Raw genomic sequence first — 25,560 nt, 5'->3', positions numbered from 1 at the left:
TTAGCTGTTATCGATTGTCACCTGAATACTAGAACACTTGGAACTATGATCTTTAAACATAGTCTCATTCTGTGCAAGTGCCTTGGCATCTTCTGTCTCAATTCTTAAACACCCTTCCTGCAGTATAAATGCCTCAGAGCTTTTAGTAACTCTCTCTGTGTCTCACTGAGGCTTTGTATAATGCCAGTGAGCATAGCCCAATATTGCTTTCCAATATCCTTGGAATATACTGCTGATTATTTTTACAAACCTCAGCCAGACTTTACCACAATGCTTTTAATATTTCATAACTACAGCCAACTCCTATCTTTTGCTGATCTCATGGGCTGGTTCTGTTGAAGTTAATTAAGCCTTCACTTCAAGCCTAGTCTTTGTATTTATCCCTGGATTTGGTAACCGTATTTACCCTGTGACCTTCGCTTTCAGATTTCTTTGGAAAGCAGCTTTGCTTAATTGTGAAGTTGCTCTCCAAAGCTGACCAGGACAGTGCCAGTTCCTTGAGATTTGGTGCTGTCAGCACTCCAGGGGCTGTTACTACACTGATTTGTATTTGTACCTTATTTTGGCTGTGATTATTTTTAAGCAAGGAAACCAATCTATGGTCTTCCTTTATTGTATCTGTGTTAACCACATGCAAATTCTATAGATACCCTAAACTCTAAGGAAGTGAAAAAGTCTGCCTGTCTCTAATGACTTGCCCAGCAACTGATGTTCATAATTCATCCTGTATACCTGCAGTTTTTAAGGTCGTTAATATTGGCTATAAACAGTAAAACCGGCTACATTTTAAGTTGATTTTAAATAAATATTCTAACATTTATAGTAATACTGCTCACGTTAATGTTCACTGTTAGGATGGAAGATAAACATTAACGCTTATTATAATACTTATTTAAATTTAGTGAACACTTGTTTTTATGGCTAAAACCTCTAGCATAGCAGAAGGCAGTCACTCCTTTTAAACGCTTCTGTAAGTACATATAAAGGGCTTACACTGATTCAAAGATTACATATTGTAGACTGACCATCCTGGGACAATCTTTACATCAAGTGGAGTCTCGCAGGCAATTTCTCTCCCCTCTCAGCCTTTGGGAGCAAGGTGTGGGTAAAGTGGACTTGGCAATGAGGGAAGCCGGGAGTGTATTCTCACACAGTGAAAGCCCAGAACCAAGGTAAGTTCTTCACTTGCGTAGAGGATGGCTCATTCTGGCAGGTGAAGGTTCAGGGGAAAATCTATACATACAGACAAATACAAATGCAGATGCGTTCAGACAGGGGTGCCAACAGAATAAAGTCAAATAAACTTACTCTCATCCCCGCCCAATCCCCGCTCTGTCAGTAAGAGCGCCGAGAGGCGATTTAAAGCTACAGGCTCTGTCTGCACAAGCGTCGACGAAAAAGGCATAGACTTTAAACGCCTCGTTGTGTCCCCTTTTCCTCAATAATCACGGAAGTTTAGACTGTCCCTAGGACTCTATTTCGGCCATACAGTGTCGTTCAAGGAGAGATTTAATTTGAAGTTCCACAAGGCACTCGGCATCCTTCTGTGCCTGGGTAGTAATTCCGCCACATCCCCGAAGATTTGAAAACCCAAACACCGCCGACGGACCAGAACAACGCAGGCGGAGCGGTCCAGCACCTCCCAGTCACCCGGCCGGCCACCCCGCCCTCCGAGGGAGGAGCCTGACTCGCCCCGCCCCGCGCCCCCGCCCCCCACCTCGCGTAACCCGGATACACACCCACGCTCCCCTTTCACCTCGCGGCCGTTGGCTAACGTGGAAGCTAGACCCGCCGGCCGGCTAAGCAGCGGGGAGCGAGCTGCCCCGGGGGAGTCGGGCGCTCGGAACGGCCGCGGGGGGCTTCTCCACGCGGCTCGGTCTTTCCCGGGAGGGAGCGATGGGGCGCGCGGGCTCCGGGGAGCTGGCGCCGGTATAGACCGCGCGGCGCCCGGTTCGGGAGCGCGGGGAGGCCTGTGAGGGCCACCGCCCCGAGCGCCCGGCCTCCCGCCATGGCCCCCATGGGCATCCGCCTGTCCCCGCTGGGGGTGGCCGTGTTCTGCCTGCTGGGGCTCGGCGTGCTCTACCACCTCTACTCGGGCTTCCTGGCCGGCCGCTTCAGCCTCTTCGGCCTGGGCGGCGAGCCGGGCGGCGGGGCGGCGGGGCCCGCGGCCTCGGCCGACGGGGGCATGGTGGACCTGCGCGAGATGCTGGCCGTGTCGGTGCTGGCGGCGGTGCGCGGCGGCGAGGAGGTGCGGCGCGTACGCGAGAGCAACGTCCTCCACGAGAAGTCCAAGGGGAAGACGCGCGAAGGGGCAGACGACAAGATGACCAGTGGGGACGTGTTGTCCAACCGCAAGATGTTCTACCTGCTCAAGACCGCCTTCCCCAGCGTGCAGGTGGGCGCCGGGCGGACCGGGTGGGCGCGGGCCGGGACGCTTGGACCTCTCCGACAGGCCGGGGCCGTCGGGCTCTGGCTCCGATTGGGCGGATCTGGGATGGAGACGCACAAGTTGAGGTGTTCAAGGTCACACTGAAGAGTTGGTGGAAGAGCTGGGGGAGGTCGCGGGTCGTCGGCTCGGCCCTTCTGGCTCCTCTGGTGTGCGCGTCCTCTGGGCACCGGGGATCTGGAGCTCTGGGGTCTGGTATCCCTGATATTCGAAGGCTAAGAAAGTTAACTTCACTCCCTGCCCCCGGCTCTTTTGGCTAGAATCACCGAGGCCCTCTATCTTTATTGCGTTTAGTTGTTGGAAGGGTCGATACACGTTTTCTGGTGGACCTGCCAGGAGCCAGCTGAAGACCGGGAACTGTAGACGTCTGACTTGCTGCAGAGCTGTTAGCATGCAGGGCATTTGTAACTGGTGTGACCACGGTTTACCTTAGCTGTGGACTCATCGGGACCATCTTGATGGCATATATTTGAGGGGCCCTTCAAGGAAGTGTTTGGGAGTATGATTCTCAGCAACTTGACTTCACCTTTCTAGCCCATATTTACTCCAAAGAATGAGAATTGAAGAACGTTTCTTGGGGAAGAAATTGACATTTTCTTAGGGAAATCCAGACATTTCGGATTTGTTGTTAATACCTTTAAACTTCTTCATTTCAGGGCAGCTGCTGCTGAATGCATAAAACTTAAAAATGTATTACAATCCAAAGGAAGAGCTCACATAGTGTAGTGGTACTTCCTGAGTGTACTTCCTAACTCACCTAACTGGGTTTTGGCATGGGGAAGAAAAATTGTTTGCAGTTGAATTTCATTAATTAGATAAACAGTGAAATGTAAACCACCGCTTTGGGGGAAGATCTGACCTTTTACTGTTGTTCTTGTAAGAGAGTATTGTCATTGTAGAATTATCTTGTATAACCCTCTCTCCAGTCTTTCCTGTTATTCCTTTTTCTTTCTTTCTTCTTCTTTTTTTTCTTTCCTTTTTAAACTTTCTTTTAAAGTTTAAAAGAAACTTTTGAGCTGCTGCATACCAGATGTAATTGACATGATAGTTCTCTAACAAAACAGAATGTTTCATGTTTTTCTTTTGTCCTTTGGCACTTTACCATCACAAATGATACTTACCTTGTGTTTGCATCTTGATATAAGATGTGCTTGTAAAATTTCTTTTTCATTTCTCTGAAGCACATGGTGTTCAGAGTTTGTGGGGAAAACAGGAGTTTCAGAAAAGTTGGTGTAAATAGTTATAACAATAGTAATAGTAATCATTTATTGATTACTATTTTAGCTAGTATAGTCCTTGCTACATAAGACTTGACTTGGTCCTCACAGCAACTTTAAGAAGTAAAATTTATTTTGCCCACCTTCCAAATGGGAGCCCTGAGACTCATGACACTCCGCTTCACAGTTTATATGAAGTACCTTTAGAACTACCTTAGGGAGGCCATTTAGAACCTAAAGTATGATCTCCTCGGGAAAATGTAAAATTGTAAAAGTTTGAAAGCAATAATAGTGAAATATAACAGTAGAGTTGACTTTTTTTAAGAAAGGTCAGTACAAAAATATTCTTAAATATTGAAAATGTATAGCCATATGTACATGTATGTTCAAATGTGAATTCCATCCCACCCCACCTCTAACAAAACTTTTATCCTGTGGGTAACTTCCACAGGATTCTGCATTTGTTTCTCTCTTATTAACAAACGCTAAGGGAATTGCTGCCAAGAGTGATGAGCTGCATTTTGTTAAACAGAAAAACTAAGCCTTTTACAGATGTTGAAGTCTGCCTTTATGTAAAATAGCTTTGTTTTCTTGTGATTGAATGTTTACAGGTCCTTCTTTTGTGTTCTACTCGGTTGGTGATTGGAATAGAGGAAGTTATGTTCATTTAGACGAAATCAGAGTAGGATGGTATCATGATGAGCTATCTCCTTTTGTCAGTATGTTAGACTAGAGACCAGATGTAGATGTCTAGGTAGTGACTCAGTCCTAGAGTCTTTCCGTTCTTCTTTCTCTTCCTTCAGTACCTCATCTGAAATTTTTCAGTGAAGATCTTAAGTTGAATACCACTTAGTTTAGGTGGTGAAAATTAGCATTGAGAAGCCACAGATCCTCTTTTTATCCTGATGCCCTGTACAAATGGAGTCAGAGGCTTGAGCCCTCCTGTCTACTGTTCACTCCTTAGTAACAAGATACTGCAGGTGTCACTTACTCTGAACTGGGGACATTTTTGTCCCAAGGGGACGTGTAGCAGTGTCTGGAGATTTGGGGTTGTCACATCGGGAGGCAGCACTCTGGAGTCATCTAGTAGGTAGAGGGAACAGTCTCGTGAATGCACGGGACATTCCCCCTTCATAAAGAATGATCTGGCCTGATTTTCAATTGGTGTTCAGGTTGAGAAGCCCCACTCTAAAGCAGTGCACAATCTAAGAAAACTCAAAAGTTTGACCTAGGACCTCTTGATTCCTTTTAGTCTTTAGCCTTTCTCGTTTGGGATCTTGGGAGAGTCCTCATGGCAGCCTTTCTCCTCTTCCTAAACTCATTGGCAATTCTGATTTCAGTGTAGAAATAAAAATAACTGCAGCCATTTATGTGGCACTGTCTCTCATTGTATCCTTCTGGATAATGATGAAAATGAAGGCTGAAGATAGTTTTTTTGGAATGGATTTGCAGCCACGGAGCACATTTAGCTTTATAGTTTTGGTTTAAAGTACAGGGTGGCACCCCACTCCAGTACTCTTGCCTGGAAAATCCCATAGATGGAGGAGCCTGGTAGGCTGCAGTCCATGGGGTCACCAAGAGTCGGACGCGGCTGAGTGACTTCACTTTCACTTTTCACTTTAATGCATTGGAGAAGGAAATGGCAACCCACTCTGGTGTTCTTGCCTGGAGAATCCCAGGGACGGGGGAGCCTGGTGGGCTGCTGTCTATGGGGTCGCACAGAGTCAGACACGACTGAAGTGACTTAGCAGCAGCAACTGTCCTTGACTTGTCAGAACTTTTTGGCAGTGATTTATTTGATGATAAAGCATGATACTCCTAGCTTGGGTCTGTACTATCCTTGACCTCAGAGATGAGAGCTAGGCTCTTCTCTCTCGGCAGGAGTAATTGCTGGAAAAGGAGTACAGACTTGAGAAGTGTGAAAGGGAAGATCAGGGCCTGGGGACCGAGGATCACAAAAAACTGAAAACAGTCATTTAGTAAGAGTAATAGCAGCCGGCTTTTATTAAGTGCTTGCTCTGGGTTAAGCACTACCCCGAGTATTTCATTGATTCACCCAAAAAACCTAATAGGGAGATATGTTTATCATCCACTTTTAGCAATAAGGTAACTGCAGCTCAGAAAAATGAAGTGACTAGCCTAGGTAAGTCACCTACCGAGTAAAATGAGGAGCTGGAATGAACTCAGGCAGTGTGATGATAGACCACATACTCCTAATAATGGTTCTTTTTGTAGGTCATAGTAAATTCTGTGAAAGTTCTCTTGATGGCTTGATGGGAAGGAAGCAGAAGAAGATGGGAAGTAAGGAAATACAGAATAGAGACACTAAGTAAAGACAAGAAGTTGGGCTCTAAGCAACTTGGCTAGAGTGTTCCATTCAAGCCAAGAGCAGGTTTTATGGATTTTTTGTTTCATGTTTGTTTTTAAGGTGTGAGACACAGGAGTATGTTTAATTATTTGTAGGAATATATTTGAGAGGTAGCAGTTGACAGTAAAAGGCTTCTGTCGGATGGAGGGAGAAAAAAGACAGCTGGAGAACCCTGTGTATCCATTTAGAAAATAGTTGTTGAATGCCTACTGAAAGCACAGTGTGAAGCATTGTATCTAAACGCTTATTAGAATGTAATGATTTATGGAGAAATACGGTAAATACTACCTTCTTAAGGCATTGACCCAAAGTTTCTTTGGTCCCAGAGTAACTGAACTGTCATATGAATGGCATTTACTGTATTTTAGGGTCTTGATTTCTTATTCTCCAATTCCCTAGTGAAGACTGAGACCCAGGCAGTAATGGGTGATGAGAGTAGATTGAGTAGAAAGTGTTACAGGGAAGAAATGAAACTACATTGATGAAAACCAGTGCTGTCAATCACGAAGTATTTATTTAGCATCTGCTGTGCCAGGCCCTGGTTTGGGCAGTGAGAACAGAGCCCGTAGTAATGAAGGAAGCTGACCTTAAACTTACAGAACTTACGTTCTAGTGGGTCAAGGTAGATGACAAATGTGCAAACATGTTGATTTCAGATACTAACAAGGGCTTTGAAGAAAGAATAAATAAGATCACTTGGGAAGAGTGCTGGCATTGTGGGGTGGGGTCCTGCTCTGGCCGTGTTTGTCAGGGAAGGCCACTCTGAGGCACTTTCATGTGGGCCCAGAACTGAACGATGACAAGCAGGCAGGCCACCATGCAGAGGTTTGAGGAAGGGTGTATGAACAGGAGAGTACAGGTACAATTCCCTGAAGACAAGTGAGTCTGGGATGGAGTAAATAAGGGACAAATAGAGTAAGGGTACTGGAGCCAATCATCCTGAATGTACTTTTAAGAGTCTGGATTTTATCTCTGTGTAATGAGAAACCTTTGGAAGGTGTGGGGTTTTTTTTTCTTTTTTTTTTTTTTTGGCTGACAAAGCAAGAGACTTTATTGGGAAGGGTGCCACCCAGGTGGAGAGCAAGAGGGTAAAGAAACTAAGGAGTACTGGTCTGCCGCATATCTCACAGTCTTGGGTTTTATGGTGATGAGACTACTTTCTGGATTGTCTCTGTCCAGTCATTCTGGCTCAGGGTCCTTCCTGGTGGCGCAGGCATTACTCAACCAAGATGGATTCCAGCAAGAATCCATCCACTTTCTACTGTCATCACTACTGCCTGTGTCTTAGCCCTCACCAGGGAATTGAAGAATAAGAAATCAGGACCCTGAGATCCTGGGAAGTTGGTAAGACATGTGGCATTTCCTTTTAACCTTTCCCAGATTCTTCAGTTGATGGAGGCTTGTTAGTTTCCTGTTCCTCATGGGACCTACTGTTGTAAAATAACTCATGCAAATGGTTACATTGGTGTCTGGCCAGAGTGGGCGGTTCCGGTCAGTGTTTCCCCTGCAGTCCTCAGACTCAGGTCAGCAGCCCTTGGCAGCCGTTATGCAAAGGTCATTGTGAGTGTCATTGGAAGGTTTTAGCAGGGAGCGACACCATCTGATTTAGGAAGACAGCAGGTTGCCTGGTTGAGAAGGAATGCCTCTTAAAGGCAATAATTGGTCTGTTTTGTTCATTATTATATCCCATTGCCCAAAGCAGTTTAGGATATGTAGTCATTAAATCATTATTGAATGAATGAATGCATCAGTGAATGCGCAGTTGGAGGCAAGAGCAATCGAGGCTTTTTGAAATCCAAGTGAGAGATAGAGGGTTCAAACTAGAATTTTCTTACTATAGAAAGAAAGTGAAGTCACTCAGTCGTGTCCGACTCTCTGTGACACAATGGACTGTAGACTGCCAGGGTCCTTTGTCTGGGATTCTCCAGGCAAGAATACTGGAATGGGTTGCCATTTCCTTCTCCAGGGGATCTTCTCAACCCAGGGATCAAACCCAGGTCTCCTGCATTGCGGGCAAACACTTTACCATATGAGCCACCAGGGAAGCACAATGACAGTTATTTAGAATTGGGAGGTAGAATTTCTAGGGCTTAACTAGCTGGTGGAGCCTGGAAAGGGTTTGAGTTGGTAAGGCCGTTTATAATGGTGGGAGTGGTTTCTTAAATTTGTTGGTGTGTCATGGTAGTAGCAGGTAACAAATAGCTCTTCTGCAAAAGCGGGTCAGGTAATTGTGCTTTTACTCACTTACTCTGTTTCTCCCTAACCTGACTCTCAGTGAAGATTTTGTCAAGCACACTTCTGTAACTTTTTAGCACATAGTCAGTTGAAAGAATATGAAGAAGCTGATGAACTCTAGGAAGAGATCTTAATCATAAGGCACAGTGGTTGCCACTCAGACTTGGCACTACTATTTTTGTGAAACTGTAGTGATCAAGATGCTGGGAAAGATTGAAGGCAGGAGGAGAAGGTGTTGACAGAGGATGAAATGGTTGGATGACATCACTGACTCAATGGACATGAGTTTGAGCAAGTTCCGGGAGATGGTGAAGGACAGGGAAGCCTGGGGTGCTGCAGTCCATGGAGTCGAAAATAGTTGGACATGACTGAGCACTGAACAACAACAAAAGTAGTGATTAAGACACGAACTGCTTCTCTTTTCCCAGAGTCACATCTGTTGTTTTAAGTTTATTCTGTGGTTTTTGCATCATCCAAGGTGGCCTAGCATTGGCATTAAGATGTGGGCTCCAAAACACTGCAGGTGGTGACTGCAGCCATGAAATTAAAAGACACTTACTCCTTGGAAGGAAAGTTATGACCAATCTAGATAGCATATTCGAAAGCAGAGACATTACTTTGCCAACAAAGGTCCGTCTAGTCAAGGCTATGGTTTTTCCAGTAGCCATGTATGGATGTGAGAGTTCAACTGTAAAGAAAGCTGAGCACCAAAGAATTGATTCTTTTGAACTGTGGTGTTGGAGAAGACTCTTGAGAGTCCCTTGGACTGCAAGGAGATCCAACCAGTCCATTCTGAAGGAGATCAGTCCTGGATGTTCTTTGGAAGGACTGATGCTAAAGCTGAAACTCTGATACTTTGGCCACCTCATGCGAAGAGTTGACTCATTGGAAAAGACTCTGATGTGGGAGGAATTGGGGGCAGGAGGAGAAGGGGACGACAGAGGATGAGATGGCTGGATGGCATCACCGACTCGATGGACATGAGTTTCGGTGAACTCCGGGAGTTGGTGATGGACAGGGAGGCCTGGTATGCTGCAATTCATGGGGTCGCAAAGAGTTGGACGTGACTGAACTGAACTGAACTGAACTGTGTAGCCAAAATGCTTTCTGGTAACATCTCCAGGGTGGCAGAAGTGGAATTCTCTGCTGTCAGTCCCTCACAGAACATTGATTTATTGATTTTGGCAGTCTCCCATGGACAAGAGTTCCTTTATGGAAGTCCGGGAGTACAGCAGAGATGTTTCAACACACTGCTGGGGCAAAAAAACTCCAAAAGTGCATTGAGGAGAGTCAGAGGAATATTTTGACTTTTCTTGCATTGCCCCTCTGTCAAGGTAGTACAGCTCAGTGCCAGGTGAGACCCCTCAGACTGTGATTCCACCCACAAGAGTGTGTGCAAACTGTTGAGGAGGCCTCATTGTTTCTCGCCTCACCTGGATTACTGAGGTGGTTTGCATGTCTGAGGGTTGGAAGGGTCATGGGAGCACCTAAGTCAGGACTCAGAACTCATCAGAGGGCTGCTATTAACCTCTTCATAAATGCCGTCAGGAAGCTTGCCACAGCCACTGACTCCTTACCTGCAGCCCCCTCCACCTCTAAATCCCTGAAGTGGCCTATGAGCACTCCCAGCAATACAGACTTCTGGGTTTTTTCAAAAGGTAAAATTGACAAACCTTTAGCTAGGCCAAGGTAAGTGTCCATCTATGTATAAATTAATTTTTTTTAAATATGATACATGAAAAAGAAAAAAAATATGATACATGTAAAATGGAGTGTTATTCAGGCTTTAAACAGAAGGACATCCTGCCATTTGGGACAACATAGATGGACTTGGAAGGTGTTATGCTAAGAGAAATATACCAGACAAAGAAAAACACTATATGGTATCACTTATATGTGGAATCTTTTTTTTTTTTAAGTCAAACTCGTAGAAACAGTAGAATGGTGGTTACCATATTCCAGGGAAAGGGGTGAAAGGTGAGATGTTGCTCAGGTGTATGAACTTTCATTTATAACTAAGATGAGTAAGTTCTGAGGATCTAATGTACAGCAAGGTGACTGTGGTTTTACATTACTGTATTATATACATGAAACTTGCTTTAAGAGTAGATCTTATGTGTTTTCACCACAAAATAAAAAAAGGAAATATATGAAGTGGTAGATACATTAATTAACTTAATTGTGGTACTTACTCCACAGTGTGCACGTATATCATCTCGTCGTGCTGTACACTTTAAATACATTCAGCTTTGTCAATTATACCTCAGTGACGCTGGGGAAAAAGCCAAAATATGTCAAGGAAAGTCACCCAACCATGACGTTTACATACATATATATTTTTTCTTTTTTTTTTTCCTGTCCTTCCCCAGGTGGCTTGTTCCATTTCTAAGACGAGATTAAAAAAAACAAAAACTTTTAGGGATTTTGATTAAAGTTGCTTTAAATCTACAGTTTGCAGATGGGAGAATTGATGTCTTTATCATTGTTTTGAAGGCCTATGTTTAAATCCATTATCACTTTTCTCTAACTGTTGTGTTCAGTTTTCCATAATATTGTCAGTCCATTGTCACATTTTTTGATGTTTTTCTTTCCCTAAATATCTTTAAGCTTTAAATAGCTTGTTTCTTTGATGCTTAGTTTCTTTCTGTATTTTTCTAGATTCTCTGTCCTGCTTACACAACAAGCTAAGTTCGAATATTCAGTTGGAAAGCACTGGAAGACAACATATCTGGAATTTCTTATATATTTTCATTGGCAAAGAATTTCCTTGAAATAAAAGTACTAATTTATCTGCTTTCAATTTGGGGGATTTTATCTAAATTGTTTTTCTCTATTGTGCTTTTTCCAGGTAGTGATTTTTTTTCTTTAAAACCTTTTAAACTGTCAACCATTCTCAACCATTGATGCAGATCAATACGGAGGAACATGTGGATGCAGCTGATCAAGAGGTGATCTTGTGGGATCGGAAGATTCCTGAGGACATCCTAAAGGAAATAGCCACTCCCCAGGAGGTGCCAGCAGAGAGCGTCACGGTCTGGATTGACCCACTGGATGCCACACAGGAATACACTGGTGACTTTTCAATTAAAATTGATCTCAGACTAGATATTGCCTTTATGTATTAGAGAACCAGAACAAGGGCAGGTGGTATATTCCTGGTGGTGAATATTTTTTCCAGATGGACACAACTTGTCCAGTTAGATTTAAGAGAGCTGGATTAAAGCACTGTGCTCTGAAACTTCTGGAGCGGATCAGTTAGTTATTGTCAACCTTTTTTGACCGCTGTATCATGGCATCCTCCTCTCAGTGACCATGGCTCACTGTGTCACTGATTCTTTAGTGAAGGGAAGTTTCTGGCAGTCACAACAACAAAATGGTTTCTGTTGGGCACCTGTTTATTGAAGTGCGTATTTATATATTGATTTGTATATTGAGGTGTGCATTGTTGAGGTATTTATTTATATAAACAATACACGATTGACTTGTGATATTGGGAATTTAGATTTTATTGCATATGCATCTAGTCCTGGAATTAAAAATAGTAAATCCTAGGCACCCAGGGAAAGTAAGTGGCAAGATCAGTTACTTCCCCCACCTCCTATTTCTGTCCCTCTCATCCAGTTCTAGCTCCTGTTTCATTTCTGGGGATTTTCTTCCAGGCCTTATATCTTACCCAGAGGTTATATAATTTCTGTCTTTTCTTTATTCTCTTGGTATGTAAAAATTGATGGGTTATGTATTTGTCCAACTAAATGGTGCATTCTCTGAGTGTCGGGGCTTCTTCTTTTTTTCTCCTTTGTATTCTTGTGCTTAAGCACGGAAATTGACCCAAAATAGACACTCAGTGGATAACTATTTGGAGAACAGGGAGAAGGCACTAGACGTGTGTATCTAGTAGTAACAAATTCTAAAACAGAAGTTTGCAGAAATAGATAATAGAAGCATGGACTATTGAGAAGTTCCTTTATAAATGATTTTTCCTGGACTGAAATTGATTTGCTGGTATAATTGTGACAATACTTAGTGAGTACACCCCTTGGGTCTTTTTTGAGTGCTTGAGACTCAATTTTCATATTCAGTCCTAACATTATTTTAATAATTGTTGTTATTGGATGGTTTTTTTTTTTTTTTTTTCCTTGTAGAGGATCTTCGGAAGTATGTTACTACTATGGTGTGTGTGGCTGTAAATGGTAAACCTGTGCTAGGAGTAATACATAAACCATTTTCTGAATATACAGGTAAGAAATATGTTAAAGTTTCCAAAAATTAATGTTATTAAATCATTTCCTGTATTATTTACAGTCCTGTGGAAATTTCAACTGTGATTCAGCAATTATTAGAGTCAGCCCCACCTCACCCTTCACTGGATACAGTGAGGATTTTAGTGTTGGTACTAGTAACGTATGACAAAGCATAGCTTTCTGAACTTGTTTAGAGGATGGACACTCTTAAATGAAGACAAGTGATCCTTAGTGTGTAGGGAATGCAGTTGGGTGTGGATGCCCAGCAGCTGCGGTCCTCTGTTTCCATCATGCTGTTGCTGGGGATACGGTCTTGGGCTCTTCCACGTGAGGTCGTGTGCATTCTGGGATCTTCTGTGAAGTGGCCTTAGCCCAAAGAGAATTAGAACTACAATAAAGAAAATGCAGAGCAAGTTGATACCAGAAAGGCAGATAGGTCCTGGTTTCCATATCTGTTCATGTTAGGAGGGAGAATGGGGATAATAAAATGTCAATTTTTTGAAAACCTTTATTCCATCAAAATATATAATCTACACCCCACCTCCACCCCCAACCATAGGCTTAGTAATATAAGGTGCTTTTACTAGTCAGCAAACAGTGCAAAAGAATCAATATTCTTTTAATTAGGTGCGAGTGACCTTCCTTTCCTGGATCATCAAAGGTTTGTTTGGCTTGTGCCCTCTTTGGGGAGTGATGCTCAGATCCAGACTGCATATTGATGTTGTTGAGTACAAACTGCCAAGTATTATGTATTTACTAGAATGTAGCTATACTTGACTATAGTGGAAGCTAGGTATTATTATTGCTGGCAGCAGTTAGAACAGAGCTGATCAAAATCTTACCAGATTCAATTAGAATTAATTCATTGAGTGACATTCTTAGAAGTAAGAGATGCTTGAATAGTACACATTTTACTGAAGTGATGTATAAACGTGGACGCAGTCGATCCACTCAGTGGAAATCTGTAGCTAGTAGAAAGAAGTTGTAGTGTCTGAAGTCTTTGGAGCAAAGTACCAACCACTTGTTATTTCCTACCGGACTTTCTATTGGCATCTTATAGATCGAGTGTCGAACACATTCTGTTAACTGTTCTTTTAGCTTATCACTACTGTCTTATCATCATCATTCACATATGTTTATTTAAATACCTAACTGTGTTTTAAGGTGTTTGAAATAATTTTGACCATATAAATGTTATGATTGAATGCAATTGAGTTTATGTCATCTGAAATATATTTTTTTAATATTTAGTAATTTTTATCTAAAATTATTCTGGTATTATCTACTGAGATGTACTCTCTTTATTCTCTTAGACAATACTGACCTCTAGAGATACAGCATTGCAAATTCACTTCTTGATACAATCATGTGTTTTTTGATCATTTCTAAAAAGAATTTAGAGGATTTTTTTGTTTCTTTTCTTATTTCACTTTTATTATGAATAATTTCAAAAAGTGATAATGACTTTTCATGTACTTTAGATTTAACAGTTGATGATATTTTTATATATTTGCTTTTATTTATTCATTCATTTTCTATGTATTTTAGAGATGATCACAAAGATCATGACCTTCTACTACATATATTTCAGTATTCATCTCTAAAAAGAACATATTTCTAAACAAGAACAGTACTGTTAATAATAAAATTAACAATTTTATCCAATAGTTACATTTCCCCCAGTTTTTTAAGAAGTGGATTTTACAACCTGTTAACTGAGACCACAGTCCAGTCAAGTGACAAGCATTTCTTTTGGTTGTTAGGTCACTTATGTTAAGTTAGATCAGCCTCCAGTCCCCTTTTTCCCCATGATGTTGACTCATTGAGATCAGGTCACTTATCACAGAAGATCCTGCCCTTTGGGTTCTTCTGATTATTATTTTCTTGTGATTATTATCTGCAGGATGTTTACTGGAGAAAGCTCTTGGAGTCAGATTTGTGGGAGGGAGGGCAGGAGGTGGGGAAGTTGAGTTTCAGTGTGGTCCAGTGAAGACCCCACAGTGGCCCTGCAGGGAGCTCTGGAGCCGGGATGTTCCTCAACAAGGACCTACTAGTCACTTTTCTGGTTGGGCCAGGTTGCATCGCCCCTTGTAGTTCTGAATATGGCCTGTTGTAAAAAATAAACATATGACCCTTGTTCTCCGAAAACCAAAGCTCCCTGTTTGGAGATAAAAGAATTCTTGGGAAGAATTGTTTTCCAGTCACCCCTGGTATGTTGGTTTTAAAAAGCCTTGGTGCCATTACTGGCTATTACATTTGCTTTCCAGCCTGGGCGATGGTAGACGGTGGGGCAAATGTGAAAGCCCGCACTTCTTACAATGAGAAGACCCCAAGGATTGTCGTGTCTCGCTCGCATTCAGGAATGGTCAAACAGGTTGCTCTTCAGACTTTCGGAAACCAGACTACAATCATCCCAGCGGGTGGTGCTGGTATGTTCTGCTCCGTGTGGGCCCTACCCTGTGCCCTGCGTGGCCATGCCCACGTCAGGAGGCTCATTGGTATCCAGTCCTTGGGAAGAAGTGGGAGTGGACACTGGGGCTTTTAGGACAGGCCTGGTCTCCTACTTGGTTATTTCGAGAGCGGGATTTCGGGCACACCTGCCTCCTGGGTACAGTCTCACAATGGAAACAGTCTCACAGCAGTGGTTTCTGATCCTGGAATATATGCAAGTCTTTTCCTGACACCAGTGGTTGTTGTATGTGATCTGACTTTGAAGTGATTGTGCTGTTAGTGTAGCTGTGACCATCACAAGGAGAGAAAGAAGGATCCAGCCATCACAACCCTGTGTCGAGCAGGGGCTGGCAGGAGCCATCGTTTAATGTTACTAGGACGGCTAATGGCTGCTGTTACTAGAATTTTTTTTTTAGCCACTCTTTAAAAATACAAAAAACACTCATAGCTTTAGGGCTGTGTGAAACCAGGCCATGCCTGGATTTAGCCCACTCTGTTTTGAATGCTGTTTGCTATGACAGAAGTGTTTTAATTCAAATAAATTGCAAAGCATAGTAGGAAACATTTGTGTTTGAAAACCTTTTTCAGCACAGTAATAGAAAAGTAATGCTTTTAACTTTTAAGCCTAACAGTTTTAGTTTACTGCTGACCTATACATGTTTTTCTAAACATAGTTTCATTGTTTTTTTTATAGACTGTCAGGTTGATCAGGAAAGGTGATATGCAAAATTCCCAATAGGAATAGGCTAAAATAGGTTTTTGACCCAGTTTCTTCTGAGTTTGTTTTATTATTTTATTTTTAAAATTCTGCCTCATTACACAAAAGACTTAGGGTAGTAACATTATCTTGTGCTTTCTCCTTTCTAATCCATTCTTCCTAGACACTCCAGGGAGACCTGGGGGTGTTTAGCTTCAGTGTATAGTCCATAGCAAACAGTTCATATTGAAGGTATCACCTCAGAAGCCAACCGCAAAGTAGATTTAAATTTAAAAAAGTATAGGTGTATGTTTATTTATACTTGAGAATAGCTTATTAATAAACTACTTTGCATACTTTACGGTATGTTTTGATCATTTGGGTTTAACATCTGTACTGTGACTTTAAAAAAACTACTTTAAAAAATAAGTTTAGACTTAGCAGTTGCAGAGGTAGTGTAGAGAGCTCCTGCATACCCTGTGTTGGTGTCAACAACATCCTCAAGACAGTACACGCCTTTCTTCCTCTCTTCCAGATAATAACCTAAATCCTGTGTTTATCTTGCAGGTTATAAAGTTTTAGCACTCTTGGATGTGCCTGATAAGAGTCAAGAAAAAGCTGACCTATATATCCATGTGACATACATCAAAAAGTGGGATATCTGTGCTGGCAACGCCATCTTGAAAGCCCTCGGGGGGCACATGACCACCCTGAGTGGTGAAGAAATTAGCTACACTGGTTCCGACGGCATTGAAGGGGGGCTCCTGGCCAGCATCAGGATGAACCACCAGGCTCTGGTCAGAAAGCTCCCGGATCTGGAGAAGACAGGACATAAGTAAGCCAAGATGACGACAGGCCACAGCCCCCCCAGAGCTGAACGGTCGGCCTGACGTGCTGAGGCTTCAGAGTAGCAGTGGAGACTATGCATGGTTTAGGCCATCCCGAACTTTGTAAAGTATTTATGAAGCATCTGAGACTTCTTTTCCCTGTAATAGGATGCAGGATCAGGGAGAATGGGTTGCTTCATGTCTCAAGTATTGTCTTTATTTTTGAGACTATTTTCGTACGGTTGTCATACACAAGGCGCATATATATATATATTTGTGAATTAAAATCTATAGCTGAGTCTCCATTGTTATGAGTCACCATTTTCACACAGTATCATGAATCTACAGTGTGTTAATACTTTCGTATAGAATTGGGCTGAAGAAAGGATTGTTTTATGTAGGTGTTTAATACTACTATACAGTTGTATCTCATTGAAAATAAAATAATTGGGGGTTTTTCCCCCTAATTCAGATAGAAAGCACAAGAAGCTGCAAATTCATTAATATGCAACAGATTCTCTGTTACTGAATATTTCTTATGGATTAAAATAGAAAAAGCTCAAATTGTTTTTTTTCTTTGAAATTTTAATAACAGGTTCACCAGCTAGTAGAGAATATGACGGTTGCATTGTAATTTCTGTGTGTGTGTATATTCTGTTTCGTTTTGGTTTGTTTTTATAAAGAGACGTGTGTTTGTACCTATGGGTTCAACATTTCTGCCATCTTGCTGATCAGTTTCACTTGCCCTGTGGACGGTGCATGGTTCTGTCCTTTCCCTCCTGACCCACATTTAATCTTTAATGTCTAAGGTTTGGATTAAGGTTTCAGGGTTTAACGTTAGAATTTTGGTACTTTTTCTCATTAGGGGTAAAATATGCCATAAGGCATTATAAAAATATAATGTTATTCTGTTATTAACTGAAAGTTATTTGAAGTTACATGAATTGAACCAGCCTTCATTATTTTTAAAAACCTTGTTTTAGTACTTTTTAAAAAATTTGCCATGTCTGTAGAGATTCCCTCGTTATCAAGAGTGAGTTACGGTGGCTTTTGCCATTAATAAATGGATCTAATCTAACCAAGCTCTCAAAGTAGTAACCTGAGATACTTTGTATTTCCCTTTGGGTTAAAAAAATGAAGATTGAACTTTTTGATGAATTTTTTTCCTATTCAGGTGTGCACAATCTGGTTGGAAAAGGTTGTGACATATTTGCAGTATCACTGTAATTCAAGCTTTGTTTTGTGAGCCATCTCTCATTGGGATGTCTGATTTCTCTCAGCATGATCAGAAACTTCACCTCAACAGTACCATCATTTCACATGACCTTGCCATGATTTTGTTCCATAACACTGATAAGGAGAGGGATTTCTTAGGGTTTCATGGCTTCCTTTTTTCTTCTTGTCTCTCTCTCTCTCTTTAACCCTAGATCAGTTTTTAACCCTTGATCAATTTTCCGTTTATTTTCTTGTCTTGGAGATAAAGTTGACCGAAGGCAGGGCAGGCGTCCTCACCTGGTGGAATGTGCTTACAACTTTAGGCTTGCAGATCATGCTGTCTGAGGTCCTCACTCCTTGTTGGGGAATTGGCCCGAGTGTGACACACACATTACCTTTACCCAGTCTCTAGTCCTGCAGGGCAGTGGGCCTCAATAGCTAGGGTTTTATTCATCAGAATTCATTACAAGTTTTAGTAGTTGAAATACCTGGTATTTAACCAGGACTTTTAGGAATTCTGAGCCAAGTGTTAGAGGCTTCATCTTTTTACTTTGCAGTGAGATGAAGAAATCTTTTTCCTCAGGAGAGATGGCAGAAGCATATGCTATTTCCAGAGGCCTGTGGTATAAGTGTTTGTTTTAATTGTGATGTGTCAAACTTCGGGGAAAGAGACTAGCGTATTAGGAAATGGGACTAGTTCATATTAGCAGGCATGGTGTTTTGGCTTTAGTTTTTAATTTTATTAAGCCACACATAGATAATGACTTTGTGGAGAGCTTGTGTCACGTGCAAAAACTAGGATACTGGCTGACAAATGCATTATTTTTGCGATTTGTTGAGTATAGCATAGTACTAATGGCTTTAAGTGCTTTTATAAGAAGTTCATTTTAAAACATTTTGTTTCTAAAAGTCAGTATACATTACAGAACTAATATAAGTTCAAAGAACAGTATTTATTTTATTTATGTAGGACATTGTGCCAGGACACACCAGTGAGAAAACCTTGTGTGAGACAGATGATATCTCCCATAAATACAAGTATTTCTAAAATGTTTACTCTTAATGACTCTCACCTACCCAACACCTGATCTCCCTTTCCCTCGTTTTTGCCCTTATTTAGAGGACAGTTTTCCATTGAAATTGAGTTTTCTGCATCAGTTGGTAAAAATAGCACCAATAACCTTAAGATCCATCAGCTGTCGCCTTCCTCTGCCCCTCTTTCTCTCCACCTTGTTCCATGTCTCCCTAACTTGTTAATATATGTTATCTTATTTCTGCTTCTCTTTGTTAACCAATATACCCTTCCCCAACACTTAACCCTGAAATTCTCTCATAGACCTGTGTCTCCGTGATTGGCTGCTGAAATCTTAGGGCAGAACTGAGACTAGAATACCAGTGGGAGAGATTAATACTGACAGAGCCCAAGTTGACTATTACTTTTCAAAGACTCCTCAAAAAGTAAAGGAAAGTCACCTTTAAAACCACAGAGTAACTGTCAAGAATAACCCAAGGCTTCTGTCTTAAGCCTTTCTGACCCATCCTTCAAAGAATGAAAGCGCAGAAAATACAAGCGCGTTACCTGCTGGAGAAAGCTTGCTATCTCTATTAGTTTTCATAATTGATCCCTACTTCAGTTGGGATCGTAAGGACCTACAAGACGGGTCCTATTTATCTTTGTTATTCAGTTGTCCCCTTTCCCCAATTTTAGTGTTTTTCTTTGATTCTAAATACTGAGTTGTTTATGGCCATATAATGAAGTAACAAGCTTCATGTGGTTTGTGTGCTTTAAGTAGCAGTTGTGCAGATTCTTCCTGTTTGCTGGGTGCTTCCTTTCAATATTGTGCAAATTGAGTCGTGGCGGTGGCTGAGGAAAGAGTGGGAGGAGGAAAGGCCTGGGGGAAGGGGGATGCCAGGCAAGCCCTAGCCCTGTCTCAGGGTGTTTAATTCAGAAATCGGATTTGACTCAGGCTTTGCAGGTGATGATTGTCTTCCATTGCCCAACGTAAGTAAAGAAAGCTGGCATGCCACCCCCTCCCTATTCCTCAGAAAAGAAAGTACCCAACTTGCCTCTCCTTGATAACAGCTTGAAAATAGCTTTCTGGAGACAATCTTAAGCAGGTTTAAAACAGGAACTGTTTAGAATCTAGCCACAACCACTCACTCACCTTGGCTGTGTGTCGATTGGTTGTGAATAGAAGCAATGATTTGGTTTAATTTAAGACTTATTTGTTTTTAGCATATGCCTAAAAACGTCTGCCTTGTAACTGTTGTGTAAAATAAATTGATGGTTTCATTTTTATTCTAAAAAAAAGTTGTGCCTTAACAATAGGGCATTGTATGTTAATAAGGGAAAACAAAAAATTTTTTTTAGTAGATGGGGAAAACAGTAACTTTTGCCATTAAAATTTAAGTTCTTTTCATGTTTTTAATATTAGAGTTGGGGAAAATCATTAAAGTTGAATAAAATTGATATAAAGTTATTTTTACATAATCTAGCATTTACAACTGAAGTACTTTTTTATAAGAACTGGCATCTTGATGTATATGTCTGAAATGATACATAATCCTTTGGTTTTTAATTTGAATTAATAAGACCATGATAGATTTTAATTTTTAATTTTACTTTTAAACTATTTTAGTGTGCTATTATATTTGTTCTAGAACTCCGAGTCACTTTGATTTTAAAAGCTAGCTGTTTATTTTTCATACCACATCAGAAATTTCTTAATGTTAAAAAAATACTGTATGTTTGTGATGTAACCAACCAGAACAGTTCCTAGATTGGGGAGGGTTTGGATTAACATTTACTAAGAAGGCAAGAAGAATTGAACTTTATGCTTCAAAAGGAGGTTTTTGGTTTTAGGAGGTGCTGGTCATAAAACTTGTTTTCTTGTTTGTTTGTTTTTTTTAATTTTATCAAAGCCAGGCAGGTGTTTGCATTCTAATTTACCATTGATAAAGACTTACACAAAAGCCACTTTTTTAAAAATTATTTTTTAAAATGAGTAATGAATTATGTGGGAAAATGAGATTTATAAATACTAGTTTTCCTTTGAGATAATATAAGTCAAACTTTCATAAGTTAAGGGCGATGCGTAATATCATAACTTGTATACTGTGTTTGTAAGGGTTCCCTAAATTATTAACATTCAGGTAATTTGTGTAAATTGCAAAAGCAGAAACTGTGATGTTCGGTTAGTAGTATGTTGTATTAAAATTCTTTTGAGGGTGTATGTTATACACATAGTTGACTGTTACTCACTTGCTCCTTTTGTATTAAGTAGGAGATAACAGCATCCCAAGTCATTTTTAGATCAGCTAGCCTTCAGAGACTTCACCTCTCTTCCCAAATTATCTCTTCCAAGCCGTCTTCATCATCTGTGTTCAGTTACGGTGGAATTGTTTATTGATGTTAATTTATGTGTAAAATATGGACTTCAGTGTCCCTTGTACTCTTGCATCCACTATTGGCAGTAGCCAAAGCTAGCTTCATAGTCGTAACAGGAGAGACAGCATTCTTCCATAATGAACTGTGGTGCTGCCAGAGGGATTTTTTCCCCCTTCAGTGGTTTTACTTAAGTTACTGGATAAGCAGTTGAGTTTACATTAAAACAATGAAATGGTATATCTTGTCTATGTCCTGTCTCTTCCAAATTGGATGTGTTGTTTTTTTCTTAAATACTTTTTCACTTCCTTATCAGTCTCTTACAGGGGGCTAATGATGAGAGGGGTTAAAATAAAACTGCCTACCTTTGAATACCCCTTTCCCTCACACGTGGAAGGCAGTGGAGGAGCGAGACCATTCCTGTTGCCAAGACATGCTTCAACACCAGAGTTCTCCTTACTCAGCATGCAACCCCTGCCTCACCCACATCACCTAATTTAAGAGGGTCCCAGCTTCAGCCTCTACTGAGAAGTAGAGGGAAGCCCTCCTCCTCCCAGTTTTTTTGAGCAGTTTTCTGGTACCTTCCTTGTTGCCCTCATTTTTACATGGGTTGTTGTAAACTTTTTAAGAACAGGGATTACATCTTGATGATTTTTTTATTTCCACCTCGACCCCAGCAGCTAGCCCAGTATCTGGAAAAAATTAGGTGCTTCATGTGTGTCAAACTAAATGGAATAAAGGATTTCTATTAGCATCAGTGTTTCTCATGCCTCAGTTGTGTAAGCTGCTTGTTTGGTTGGTTTCCTCTGCAGATATTTGTGTTTATCACCCACACACCCTAAGTTATTTTTTAAAGTTTTGTTTTCTTGCCTTCCAATACTACCCCATGGCCAGTTAGCTCTAGAAAATGTAGCTGCCTCTGAATGAAATGATTATCCCAAACTCTGCCCCTGGATATCCTTTGCCAAACTGAAATTTGAATTTTCTGAATAAATTGGTCATGTCTGAAAGATGGTGTGCTGCTTTACTTTTTTTTTTCGTCTTTTAAAAAGTTTTGACTGTGGTAAAATATATATATAATGGATTTAACCATTTTAACCATTTTAAAGTGTACAATGAATAGTGTTTACATTTACAATCCCTAGTGGCTCAGATGGTAAAGAATCTGCCCTCAATGCAGGAGATGCAGGTTCGATCCCTGGGTCAGGAAGATCCCCTGGAGAAAGGAATGGCAACCCACTCCAGTATTCTTGCCTGGAAAATTCCAGGGACAGAGGAGCCTGGTGGGCTACAGTCCAGGGGATCGCAGAGTCAGACATGACTGAGCGACTAACACAACTATCATCACTATCCATTTGAAGAACCTGTTCATCCCAAATAGAAACCTCTACCCACTGGACAGTCACACCATCCCCCACTCCTGGTAACAACTCTCAGGCTTTCTGTCTGAGTGCTTAATTTTATGTGACTCTCTTCTGTGTCACCATTTACCAAAAAGTCATCTATTTGAAAGTGGATGTACATGACAAACATACCTCTGGCAAAACTCTCAATTATGTTAAGATTTTTTTAAGTAAGGTGAAGGGAGGATAGAAAGAGCTAAAGAAGAACAAAATGGTAGAAATGTAGTAATAGGAAAAATCTAATGAGAAAGATAACCAGGATGCTTGTTTTCCTCAAGTCCTGTCAGTGATAAAATGATGTAATCCACCCGCTTTGAGATGTTTGTTTTTAATCTGGTTTCTTTGGAAGATGAATAAGTCAGGCTTGAGGGCAGGCCCCTTCATTCCATCACTGGCCAACTGCTTGACTCTCTAGCTGCTTTTTGTTACATTATTTTAATTTCTATAGCTACACTTAAAAAAATCAACACCTTCAAAATGCTTTTATGTTTTTCTGAAAAGCATGACTTTTCTCAAAAGTATGATTTTTTGGAAATTTTGCTTGTTAAGTTTCCCTAGGATTTCTTGAAAAAAATATTAGATCTGCAGATTGGCTTTTCCCATCTGACAAAGCTGAGTGCAGAAGCTGCAGGGTCTGGGCGATGTCTGGGCTTGCTCTCCAATGGGTAAGCCCCATCGCAGCTGGGAATTTCTGAGTGGTGCCTGTTTGGGAGTTCTCTACCATTCCTTCCATGCCCAGCTGGTCTCACTAGGCTACAATTATATATAAGAGGAAGAAAATACCTGTTTGAATACTGAAAGGAGCAAAAGACTTCTAGACACTTTTTAGAATTCTGAGACACGTGATTTTACACAGACATTAGTAGTATTGAGTTCATATTAGATATTCTGTCAATATACCTTAATAATTGCATTTAATATTGTAAGTGGTTGGCTCAGGAAAGGACAGTGAATGAAGGGTGTGCTTTGTTTATCTAGCAACACTCCCCCCCCTCATTGTCTTTTTCTTTTTCTTTTTTTTTGGTTAAATCACTGTAGAAATGAAATTTAAATCCCTGGTATCCACTTCAAATTGAAGACATGTAACCAAAAAACATCAGGTGCTTTCATGGTTGCTAGTGATCTTCACAGCACATTTTCATTTCGTGGAGTGTTACAGGTCATTTCTGGTATTTCTGTTGCTATGCCTGTTACTGAACTAAGGTTCAGATGCTCACCACTCAAAAATCAGTCGTTCAAGAGGCAAGTGTCAGTAAAAGGGAAAGCTGCTTTAATCCGAAAAACTAGCAAGCTGGGGAGAAGGGACTCTCATGTTCTGATACTAACCCTGAAGATTCTGCTCAGCCATGGCAGTTTTTCAAGGGAAAAATGGAGGTGGACGGGGAGAATCTCAGTGGATCGTGGAGGGGTGGAGGTTTCATTCTACATCTTTCTCCACTGCATACAGACCGATGAACCCCCAGTTTGAATCTTTCCTAGATTCTGGACTGATACTTCAAAATGCCTATCTTTCACTGAGATTCAGCATGTTCGAATCTATATGCAATCTGCTTTTTTCCATTAAAAAAAAAAAAAAAAAGACATGCTTTCTCCATCATGGAATTGTATTCGTTTGATGGTGGTGTGACTTGGTGGGGTCTTTCTGTATAAGGTGTAATGGCCTAATTCTTAGATGTGTGATGGGATGCTTTTGAAAAATTTATGCTCATTATTTCTTCAAATCATATTCAGCCCTCCAAGAAGGGGGCTACAGTCTCCTTGAGATTGCAATTACTTTTCTCGTGTGCGAAATCTGATGAACAGAGGAGTCTGGAGGGCTACAGTCTGCAGGGTCACAAAACATGACTTAGCGACTAAACAACTGTTACATTAGATTGTTTACTATTGCCTAGGACCACAGATTCTGTTCATTATTTTTTCAGTCTTTTTCTCCCTGTGCTTCAATTTCCACAGTTTTTATTGTCATGTCTCCCATTTCATTTCTCTCTCTCTTTTTTTTAATTAGTTAATTTGGTTGCACTGGGTCTTAGTTATTGCATATAAGTTCTTTGGTTGTGGCATGTGGGATCTAGTTCTCTGACCAGGGGTCGAATCCAGGCTCCCTGCGTTGAGTAGAGTTTTAGCCACTGGACCACCAGGGAAGTCCTTCTCCCATTTCATTTCTGTTGCCTTTGCAGTTATTGCCCTTGCAAGAGTTATTACTCCTGCAGTATCTAATCCATTGTTAAGTCTACCCAGAGAATTTTTTATTCTGTGTGATTTTTAGCTCTAAAGTTCCCTGTTGGTTATATTTTACAGTTTCCATCTGTCTCCTCATTTTCCTCATGTATCATTTTCGAACATAATGTCTCTTTTAAAGTTTTATCTGATAATTCCATCAACACTGTCACTTCTGGGTCTTTTCCACTGGTTTATTTTTTCTTCTAATTATAAGTATTATTTTCCTGATTCTTTGCGTGTTTTAGAACCTTTTGATTTAAAGAAAATAAGTATCGTGAGCAACAAAAGAACTTTTATAACAATTTTAAGTTAGTGTAAGAAGGCACACAATTTCTGGAAGACATACCTTTTAAATTATTTTTAGTTATTTTGTTGGATATCAGTATTTTATCATTTGGTTGTTACAAAACATCAGGAAATTATGAGACAACAAAGCATGATCTACAGATATAGTAGTCTCTTCATTATTTTTCCCTTAACACTATAAATGATCAAGAGAGTTATAATGAATTAAAATTGATGATCACTGTTTTGAGAATTAATATGTACTTTGGAGATTAGCTATATGTAGCCTAATCAAAATGTCAGGACTACTATGATGCACATAATTTATTTCGTCAGTGAAATGTAAGAAATGTTATACTCTTAGTCTTTTGTTTCTGGAAGAACCTCCCCTGTCTATAATTTGCATGAATTTGAGTGGTATATTGAATTTAAAAGCTATTTATATGGTAATAAGCAGAGTAACAATCAAATTTGTGCTTGAGCTCCATCACTTATAAAGGAAATAAAGTGTTTTCAGCCAGAGAAGAATAAATTTATTTTTGCCCGAAACACTATTTTTCATCTCTTCAC

At 40.7% G+C, this 25,560-nt stretch overlaps 1 protein-coding gene across 1 annotated transcript; it reads left to right on the top strand.

Moving 5' to 3' along the window:
• The first annotated feature begins 2,008 nt into the window (after positions 1 to 2,008).
• Positions 2,009 to 22,037, top strand: BPNT2 (3'(2'), 5'-bisphosphate nucleotidase 2). The gene is made up of 5 exons (XM_068983518.1): positions 2,009 to 2,395; positions 11,176 to 11,338; positions 12,409 to 12,504; positions 14,775 to 14,936; positions 16,223 to 22,037. The coding sequence occupies exons 1-5, from the start codon at positions 2,009 to 2,011 to the stop codon at positions 16,492 to 16,494; spliced, it is 1,080 nt and encodes a 359-aa protein (XP_068839619.1). The 3' UTR covers positions 16,495 to 22,037.
• Positions 22,038 to 25,560: the final 3,523 nt, after the last annotated feature.

This window comes from Capricornis sumatraensis, chromosome 11 (genome assembly GCF_032405125.1).
Source record: "Capricornis sumatraensis isolate serow.1 chromosome 11, serow.2, whole genome shotgun sequence".
In the NCBI taxonomy this organism is placed as follows: Eukaryota; Metazoa; Chordata; class Mammalia; order Artiodactyla; family Bovidae; genus Capricornis; species Capricornis sumatraensis.
The sequence above is the reverse complement of the archived record's forward strand: the minus strand, read 5'-3'. Positions and strand labels throughout refer to the sequence as shown.

Bases quoted from the DNA above. Each gene is read 5' to 3' on its own strand.
- BPNT2 (XM_068983518.1), top strand. From the start codon at position 2,009: ATGGCCCCCATGGGCATCCGCCTGTCCCCGCTGGGGGTGGCCGTGTTC. The intron at 11,339-12,408 runs GTGACTTTTCAA...TTTTCCTTGTAG, and splicing joins TGCCACACAGGAATACACTG to AGGATCTTCGGAAGTATGTT. The intron at 14,937-16,222 runs GTATGTTCTGCT...TTTATCTTGCAG, and splicing joins CATCCCAGCGGGTGGTGCTG to GTTATAAAGTTTTAGCACTC.